We start from the raw sequence: 10,544 nt of genomic DNA on the forward strand, positions 1-10,544 counted from the left end.
GCTTGAGTTTTCTTTTCTCAAAATTCCAGCATGGGTTAAATTTAATGACAAGCACAACCAACTTTCCCCAAAACAAGTTTGCTTCAATTTAGGGAATTCTGAATACTCCACAGAGAACCAATTTATCATGCACCTTTGTGTAGGTAATCCTATTTATGGACGGGATGCAAGTGTTACAGGTCTGACTTATATTGCTTTGTAACCTGTTTTGTCATTTGCTATCCAGTCATGTTTTTCACTCACTTCAGAAGCAAAGCTTTATTCCAGCTTTGCACAAGTTTAAATGTCTACACCAGCTAACAGGATACAGAATATCTGGTGGTGTGTCTTTATGTTCATGTCAATATCTGTAATCATTACTGGAATCAAAATGCAGTAGTTAGGAACACAGGACTAGAAAGGAGCTCCTAGGTTCCTGAGTCTGGCTCCTCGCTATGGAAGGCAACTTAGTATATAATTCCTTTAAAAAACTTAGCAAGTTCCCTTTTTAATTTTTTTAATGTTTTTCTGGCACTGATAATCAAATAGTAAGGTCATTCCAGAACCTCACTGCTCTAAGCGTTAGGAACATTTTTCTAATTTTTCTGCCTAAATTTCTTCCATGACAGTTTGTACTCATTTGTTTTGTCTACCAACACTGTCCTTTAGTTTAATTAGCTCCTCTATCCCCCTGGTTATTAACCTTTCCAAGGTGTTTTAGAGAACAATCATATCCCTTCTCAGCCTGCTCTCTGCTAGGTTAAATAAGCCAAGCTCTTCTAGTCTCCTCATATAAGATAGGTTTTCCATCTCCCCATGATAGGTTTTCCATTTCATCTTAGCAGCCCCTTCTTTGACCCTACTCCACTTTGATTTTGTCTTTCTTTCTTGAACATCGGTGTACAGTTCTCAACCAGAACTGTACACCTTGTTCCAAGTGATGTCTCACCAGGGCCTTGTAAAACAGCATTACTACTTTCTACACTTGTATCTCATTGATGCCCTGTGTGCAGCTGATAAGCACTAGTCCTTCTCCTCCAATCTTTTTTCCAGCTGATAGAGACCTGGCTTACAAGAAAAAAAAAAAAAAAAAAGTCTTTGTTAATTAGCCCCAAATGACCCTTCACAGAATCTGATGACACAAACTGTTGTGTACAACAGACTGATTTAATTAATCTATAAGGTGCACCTCTACCCTGCCTTTTGCATGTATTTCATCACAACCTCTTTTCATTATGCCAGTCTTCAAGATCCAGTTGTGCGCCATATCCCAGTCGTCTGTATTGACAATGCCTCCTACCCACATGTCATCATATTTCATCAGTACGCTTCCACTTCTTGTGCCTGGGTCATTACTGAAAATATTAATCTATATCAATCCCCAAAGCAATCCTTGAGGAACTCACCCAGGACTGCAATTAACTGCAATAAATATGACCTGCTACCATTATATCCTTTACCAATGCCCTCATTTGCTTCCCTTGTAGGGGTTACTGGATGGAAATCTTTCCTATACATTGTCTCCCCTTTCCTAAATACAGTTCTAGCACATCTTGCTAGAATGAGCTGAGACATCTTTCAGTCTAATAAGCAGTTGATTCCCATGGATAAGCCAGAGACAATAATTAAGTCACTGTCCAAAGAACATGTTAAAGAGGGTCTGAATCATATTTTATTTGGAACCAATTATTAAAATGAGCTATCATTTGGGCTGCTCAAAACCTTGGATTTTTTATTGAAAGTATGATTTTCCGTGAAATTTTTTTGCACTGCCCTTTCTAAATCCTAATTCTAGTTACTGATTTGTTGTGTTACAGCTTTCCCTCATTCTACTCACTCTCATATTTTATTAAATTAAGTTCCTTAGGCATTAAGTACATATCAACAACGTGCTCACTTGACTGCATTGTAACCATGCTGCAGTCAACTGAATAACCCAGACATGAATTTGACTCACTCAGAACACTTTTCAAATTGTTTTAATTTAGTAAGAAAGTAATATTTACCTACATAACTCTGCATACTTTCAGCTTTTTTATCTTACATTAGCATCTGAAAGATCCATCATGTTAGTTGCCATATACACAGTCAGAACCAGTCCCTGTTCCAAATACTGTCTTGTTCTGATCGTAAGTTTATCCTTTTTTCCACCTCCAAATAAACCATAAAGATCACATTTTACTTAAACATGGGGTTGGTCTATAAATCGGGGCCCCTACAGACTTGACTTCTGTACTTCTGGGATTTTTGCACATGCAGTACAAATACCAACTCAAAATTTGTTTTATTGTAGGTTTCATTTTTAGTATTTTTAGTGAATTTAACTCTTTGAGCCCTGTCCTTTGTTATTCAGTTCTCCTAAGGGATTTTGTACTGTCAATGGCCATTCAAGGTCTTTAGCTATCAACTTATAATTGGGGAAAAAGCTGCTTTTCCTAAAACTGAACCTGAAAATGTGGGGTTGATTTTTATAAAGTGATAATTTACAATGGAAACCATGTGGTAGAATACAGTTGAACAGTTTGGAAACTCCTCCTAGTCCCCATTTGCATATCTTACTAAACAACTTTGTAATGTGGCTCAACTGATGATCTCTGAGAAGCCTCGCAATGGAACATCAAGGGTACCAACAATCAGGTTTGAAAAACAATGCTAAAACACCAGAGAAAACATTTATGTAGAGCAGGGTGTCAAACTCATCTAGTCCTACAGGCTGGATAAGTGACGTGGGGCTGGTCCATGGGTCAGATTAGGCCAATGGGCCCACAGACCCTGTCCCTCTCCCTCCCTACACCCAGTTTCCATTGCGGTGGATGGAACTTGTGTGTCTGAATCCACTAGGTTGCTTTTAAAGTCTCTGCCTTGAGGAATTTTAAAAAATGAGGTGCTGATGCATGGCAGGGGCACACGAGCAAGTGGCTGCAAGATAAAAGGGGGCAGGGATTTACTTCATGTCAGCTGCTCTGCAGCAACTGTATATGTGCATGCTCTTGCCCCACTGTAAATGGAAGCCAACCCATCATAGCTTGCCTCTGGATGAATGCATTATTTTATAAGTTTTAGCTGACATACTGTGTTCCACTCCTTTGACATAGTGTGGTATGGCATTACAAAGAATGATGGAATAAAACAATCAATTTAACGGGATGCACACAATGTCACCTTGGTTAAAAGGTGACATGCACCACACTGGTTTAAAAAAAACTTTCCACCTGCTTTCTTAGCACATTGGCCAATGCAGTCTTCCATCTCAGAGACTGTTGGATGGTACCAAACTAACAGTATGTAAGATTTAGGTCCTAAACAACTGTGGAAATCCTGATGCTGTTTCTGGTTCATATAATTACGGAAAAAAACCACACTTCTCATTATTATGCTGGCAAAAATTTCATCTGTAGATGGTTTAAAAGGCTTCAGAAAAGGTTGGCCAAATTAATTTGCAGGACTCTGGTTCCCTTTCTTTTCAGCCTGTAATCTAATGGAGGCTATCAGCTGAATCCAGTCCATGCAGGTGGTCATCCAGCTCACACTTGCCTGGCCACATGACTCTCACCTCCAGATCCAGGCCATGGGGCTTCTTGCCACATGTCTCAGAGCTACTGTGCCACTACAGCCAACAGTCAAGGGGTTAATGCTGCTCCTGCCCTCACCCATCATAAAATGTCATGACTTCACTGCTTGGTATGCAAATCAGTGGCAGAGAAGCAAGCCAACTTTGCTCTCTCAATTTTGAGCCCCACCAGTTCCCAATTTAAAGCAGGCATAGGGTGTTCTTAAGTTGCATTGATTGCCAGTACCCTAAATGAGCTGGTCTAACAACCAAGGGTCACAGGTCTGTCTGGAGGTCTCAACCAAGTCTATTTTCACCAGACATGTCCCTTCTGCTGACCACAGGGACAGGTGGTGGCTGGAAGGCACATAAGGCCCTTGCTGTGGCTCTGTGACATGAACAAATGAAGTTTTTCCATGAAAGGATACGTTGGTGTCTCAGCCCCTGTGTGCAAAGCTGCCTTAGGAGGACTGAGGATCTGGCCTAGTATTACCAACTCTTTCTTCATCCCTGATCCTGGCAAGTCTCATCAAGCTGATGTTGCTTGTGGAAAGAAACATTCATCTCTAGCATAAAATAAAAATAGCACATAGGAGCCACATACGCCCTGAACAAATCTTGTCCACTAGCAAGAACTTAACACCGCTCTCATGTTACCATGAGGCAGGCAATCTGCTACTGTAATTGTTTAGTGGGTGAAGCAAAGGAAAATTCATTTTCTCAAAGCCATTTGACTTCAATGTTAAACTTACTTGATCAGGTTTCCAAGATTGAAGAGAGCTCGATTATGTTGTGGGTTTAACTGAAGAGCCCTTCTGTAATACTCCTTGGCCTCCACCAAGTCTTTGGTCAACGTCCCAAGATTATTCAGGGCACTTGCATGACGAGGGTACAGTCTGGGAAAACACAAATTTCAACCGTGGTCATGCAGAAACCAAGCGATCAGCTTGAATGCTCCCTCCTCCAAACACCCAACTATCCCAACACAGTAATTTTTCTTTCAACAACTGAAAATAAACCTACCAGAATGATGTCAGTGCCTTTCTATTCACCTGCACCAGCTTCTGATGAGTGAGGAGGAAGACTGAGGAATCTCTGAATGTATTGAATAGTAATTTTAAAGTAGGGGAATGAGAGAAATATCATTATTTGCCAAGGAAGACTCCAAATCAGATCTACTCATATAGCTTCCTTGGGTTGTTGGGGTAAGGGAGAGTGTTTATCAACTATAGAAGCAATCACAGATTCTGTCCTCCCCACAAAAGATAGAATGGGCATAATTTTTCATTTTAAATGCTTTAAAAAAAAGCTTTCAGCCAGAAAAATGAGGAAAATACAGTTTTGATTTTAAATCTATGGCTTTTTAATGGGCAGTCAAAATACTGAAGTTCAGATTTATTTTCAGTTTTCAGCAATAAAAAGTTAAAGCACAAAATCAGCAACAATCCCAATTTAAATACGCACACAGCATTTTAAGAAGATGCTGATTTTTTTTTACCCCACTGACCAAATCAGCTATGGCATAACATTATTATTTGGACAAAGCAAAATGACCAAAAGTTTAGGAACACACCTTTCTGGTCACCCCCGGACATGAATTTTCTCTAACTTCTAGTTAATTTTTTTACCATTCATTTTACATGCTACCTTATGAAAATGAAATGCTAATCCAGCCCTTCTATGTTGAAGTAATGGGTCAAATTCAACTGAATGTAACAGAAATTTGTCCCCCAAGCATTTCAGCTCTTAATGAAAACTTGGTTTTTGAATTAACATTTTAGCTTGTAAGGGATTTTCCCCCTGAAAAAGTGAGGAAAAGTAAGATTTGACATCTTTGTTCCCTGATAAAGGGGAGAAGGAAGCTGTCATTTATTGCTGTTATGCAGTAAATATATTATAGTAGCTCTTAGAGGGCCCAGCTAAGTTCAAGACCCCTTTGCGCAGGATACTTTGCTAACACATATTCAGACATGCTCTGATGCTAGCCCCGGAACTGAAGTTGAGTTTAAAACACTGTACAAGAGTTTCCTGGCCTTGGCAGTTCTTTCCTGGCACCATTCTGCTCACTCCACTCACCATCAGACCTCACAGATTGGTGCACAGATTGGTGCAGTGCTGCTCTGCCCAGCTCCTATGGTTGGGCAGGAGCAGCAGAGCTTCAGTGGCAAAGACTCCTGGTGGAGAGGTTCTGGTGCCCTCTCACATCAGCATCTGGGGTGGGTATTCCCTTTGCCCTGCCCTAGTTATCCTAGGTAGGGAATATTCATCAATCCTAGGGAAGGTGGTTGATCTAGTGCGGAGGACAGTGGCTAACATTTTCTGTTTTCCATTAATATTTTATCACTGACTGAACATGCTAGTTTTATGCCATCACTAGTCCATGGATAGTCTTGGGAGGAAGCCTGTTTGTAAAAAGACCTGGGGAGGTGTAAGAGAACTCCAGAAGGAGATGGAGTTGCTGCTGGTAGAAACTGTAGTAAATTTTCTAGGTCGTTGCCTCAAAATCATTATCCCTTCAACACAACCCCTGCCTTAGAAACATTTAATAGATGTGTAATTCATTGCTGAATTTTTCAGGCATGGAACCAGGTACATTCTAAAAACTTGGTTTGTCAGACTGACAAGGGATGAATACATGGGGCTGCCACACACTGTAACTGATGGTAAAATATTTTGTCAACGTCCCTCATGTACAGATAAGCACCTTGTCTTTTATGGATAAACACTTCTGTTGCTGCACCCATTCAAGTGCAAAAGTTTACTTGACAGATTGTTGATATATAAGCTGTGTCTTGAACACCTTAATATTCCATTGGGGAAATGTTCACCTATAACACAAATATTTACCTGTCATTTAGTTGATATTTAAATGTTTCCCTAATGGACCTTCTGACAGAAAATAGTGAGTTACATGCTAAGGACCAAATTGCATCCAGTCCTACTATGGGTGTACTTGGGCATGGAAGCCCAACAAATCCATTCAGGGGGAACCTGGAGTACTCCTCTGGCTGTGGGAAGGAAAGCGAACTGCTCAGAGCCGCTCTTTCTGCCCTACAAAGTGACTGGAAGGATGGGGCAGAAAAGGGTGGGTGGAGGTGATGCCTTCTCTCCCTTCCTCAGATATGCTGGCCAGCAGAGCTGAGCTGGCCAGATTTGGGTAGCATACGAGAGGACGTTTCTCCCACCAGAAACAATGGGACGGGAAGGGGCTGAGTCACAACTGCTTTCTTGGAACTGCTCTCCAGGAACAACGCAGGGATATATCATACCAAACTCAAGACACGGAATGAAGACTCAACCTAGCCTAAAGCAAATAATGCAGAGCTCAGTTTTGTTTCCAGTGATTTGCACTGGAATCCTGCCACTGACTTCACTAGAGCAAGGTCTGGGTATTCTGTTTGAAGGCTTTTATTTCCTCTTGCTTCAAAACAAGTTCCTGAATTAGTTGACAGTCAGCTCTATATATAACAAGTGGTTTTAAATTCTTACAGCAAGCTGTTTTAGTTATGAGCACAAGAGAACTTTAGCTTATTCTTGGAAAAGTCAGAAACACACAAACATTTTACTGCCAAATAGTGCTTTTCCCTCCACTTTCAAAAGTAAATTCTCCTCTGGTCAAGGAGTTCTCACACAACATTTTAAGCCCATCTTTAGGGAGATCTCTTGACCAATTTTGAAAGAAATAAGAACACAAGTTTAAAACAGAAGTGGTTTCAACCTTAAATTGTTAAATTCCTAAGATGCTGAACTCTGCATTACAGCCTCTGCCATCCATTGCAGCAAATTAAAGTATGCAGACACATCTTTCCCATCTATTCTCTGCTATACTTCTTGAGCTTAGATTTACTTATGGTCCTGTTGCTCTTTACAAAAATTATACGCGAAAGTCCAGATCTTCAGCCCAAGGTAAATCAACATAGTTCTATTGAAGTCTGTGGAGCCCTGCCAACTTACACCAGCTAGGATCTGGCCATAAATATGAGGACATATTGTTAGAGACATCAGCAATTTTACCCCCCAAGGGAAAACAACAGCTGTCACACACATTCAAACCATTATTAGCAGAGGAGATCTCAGATAAACCACACAAGCTTAGCAAGATGACATGGTGTTTAATAGTTTCTTAAATACAGGCCCAATTCTGCCACCTAATCTTCTGACTTAGATTGAATACTACCCTCTTCTGCAGGTAGTGCCACTGAATGGAGTTCAGTGATGCACAGTGGACTGAGAGATGGGAGGGAACAAAGGCAGACCCTAGGTGACTAATGGCTCTGATTCTGCCTTCTGTGCATGGTCTTCCCTTGGTGTCAGAACCAACATCCTGAGGATAACTAGAGCAGGAAGAATGTAGCCCTGAGTCTAGATTTCCTGAACACCATGAAGTTTGCATATGAATTACTAATTAAAGCTAAAATTATTACAGGACTCTAAAATATTTCTGCAATATTTGCAGTTACAGCATTGGCATGCGCAGAATTGCTTTTTTTTTCATTTTTAAAAGAACAAACTCAGAAATGAGCATATTTTGCAGCTGTTCTTTTGTCTGAAAAGATGACTTATGAAAAGTTACTATCCCATGTCTGTTTTGCCTATTTTGAATGTAGGCGCTTCAAGACAGGAAGGGGGACTCTTTCCAATGTACACTGCTAAGGACATTAGGGTTTCAAATTTTAGCTTGGGCCTTTATATGTTACTTTAAATGTAACTATAATACTTTATATGTAACAACAAAAGCACGTCTAGAACAAAGTTTTTGTTATATAAATAGCTGTGACACTTTGAGGTCTTCTATAATTTCTTTTATGAAACAGCTTTTCATCTGCAGATACACACACATAGATACATACACACAAACACACGCACATATTTGCAGTACTATTGCTACTGGTAATAGTCATAGTCTGCAGGTATTAACCCTCTTCCTATATAACTGATTAGGTAGAACTTCCTCTAGGCTTCACCTAATCAAATGCAAGTGCTGCATTATTTATGAAAGAAAGCTGAATTTCATTAAACTCCTTACAACAAGCAGTACATGTGACGAATCAATTTTTTCCCTTCTTTTAGGAATGGTAGGAATTTTCTTTAAGAATACACTTTCACTGGTAATTATAGCAAAAGTCCTGAAATAGCACAATTCACTTTAAAAAAACCCTTAAAAGTACACTTTAAATCAGGTTGGACTTTGATTTCTGAAGAAAAGACAAGTGAGACATTTTTCTGTGGCAAAATGAATAATTCAGATGACTCCTCTGATGCTGCTGCCTCAATTGTCAGAATAAACCTAAGCAGCCTTGCCTTTAACTATTACAGGTATCCAATGCACAAGACTCCTGTTAGTAATTATCCACAGGTTTTTCTTTTTCCTGCTAGGATCATTCCCTTTAATATTGTGAAAAATTAAAATCCCTCAATGACAGGCACAGACTAGGGATTTCCAGTTTCATAAAAAGCGCTATGAGTATAAAACACAAATGAATTTTCAATTATTAAATGCCAGTGATCATTCAATGTACCTATAACTCAGGAGTACTAATAAATAATGGGTTATATTTGATGTGTCTATTTTTATTGCAGTAAGAAAAAGTTGCCAAAGTGAAGGGGAGAGGGAACTTGTTGTCATGGATACAATCTATAATCCACTAAGAATTTTAGTACTTTTACCTCAAATACTGTGAAGCCACTTGAACAACTGACAAGCCCTGTTCATGACACCGCCTTTAAAGGTGTTTTGATCTGGTGCTAAAGGTCTTAAAGGGGGAAAGGGGATCTAGGACAACTGTGTATCCCCGCCCTCTTACAGTTTTTATACTCGTATTTTCTCACATATAACCTACCCCTGAATAAACTGTGTCCCTTGTTTCTGAAAAGAATAATGAAGGAAAAAAGATCTTTCCTTGAAAATACTGGTAAATGGCAGTAAGTACCAGAGTAGCAGCTTCTGCAGCAGAAGTCTTCTGTTGGGGGATGGAAAGCCAGCAGCTAGGGAGCTCCAGATGCAGCACTGCAGTGTTACTGTCTGTTCTCCCCACCCTTTGCAGAAGCAGAAAATGCTTTACCCTATTTCCCTGCTTCTAACTCATGCCTCAATTTCCAGCAGCTGAATTAAAAAAAAAAAAAATCACACATGTGAAAAATGCATTTTCTACCCCCTATCCCCCAGGCTATAAGCCTGAAAGGACAGAAAGCAAAAGAAACATGACTAGGTTAAAGGGCTGCACTAGAGCACAGGTGGCCTACATAGCTTCCAGCAGCCTCCATAAGGTATAGGAGTAGGGCTTTGGAAACAACACCAAAACAATTTCATGTTCAAACAAGGTCCTCATACGGAGGCAGCTGGAAGCTATGGTTAGTAGGTCCAGGCAACAGCTAATTGTGAAGTGCCTCTTAGCTGTAGCTCTGACCAGGACTAGGTTTACCATATTTCCAGATCCAAAAAAGAGGATACCTGTCGGGAGAACACCTCACTCCCAACCCACAGCCCCCCTGGCCTTGCCATGCCCCTCACTCCCAACCTGCAGCCCCTGCCCCTGCTGCTGCCTCACACTCCTGGCCCACAGCCCCCCCGCCCCATGCCCCTCACTCCCCACCCACAGCCCCGCCGGGTGCCCCTCAGTCCCAACCCACAGTTCCCCTTGCTCCCCCCAGCCCTGCTGCCATCCTGACTGGGCCAGAATTTGGCGGCTGCGGTGGCTCCGGCTCATGTGTGCGGCAGCTATGATAGCTCCGGCTCTTGCGTGGGCTGGAGGGAGGAGGGAACACCTGCAGCACCCGCTGGCCCAGGCTGGGGCTCCTCACCATGCCAGGCAGCCTGACTATGCCCCCCCACCCCTCCCCGGCAACATCTCCCAGGTGCTCCACCCTGTGAGCATGGGTAACCCTAGTGCCACCAGCCCAGCTGGCCATGCAGCTCCCTGCTAACCCCAAAGGACCCCCCTGCTGCAGCCCTTGTGCCTATACACCATTCCCCAGCACCAGCAGGCATTCGCCCCACCTCACCACAACCCCCCCC

At 41.5% G+C, this 10,544-nt stretch overlaps 1 protein-coding gene across 6 annotated transcripts in view; it reads right to left on the minus strand.

Annotated features, from left to right (window-relative positions):
• Window positions 1-10,544, minus strand: part of TMTC1 (transmembrane and tetratricopeptide repeat containing 1) — a 257,444-nt gene that overhangs the window by 39,977 nt on the left and 206,923 nt on the right. For all 6 annotated transcript variants that reach the window (XM_025209059.1, XM_025209058.1, XM_006027760.3 and 3 more), the window contains one exon: window positions 4,282-4,425. In XM_025209059.1, coding sequence (XP_025064844.1) covers window positions 4,282-4,425 — 144 coding nt within the window. The remainder of the gene's footprint in view (window positions 1-4,281; window positions 4,426-10,544) is intronic.

This window comes from Alligator sinensis, unplaced genomic scaffold (genome assembly GCF_000455745.1).
Source record: "Alligator sinensis unplaced genomic scaffold, ASM45574v1 scaffold659_1, whole genome shotgun sequence".
NCBI classification, from domain to species: domain Eukaryota; kingdom Metazoa; phylum Chordata; order Crocodylia; family Alligatoridae; genus Alligator; species Alligator sinensis.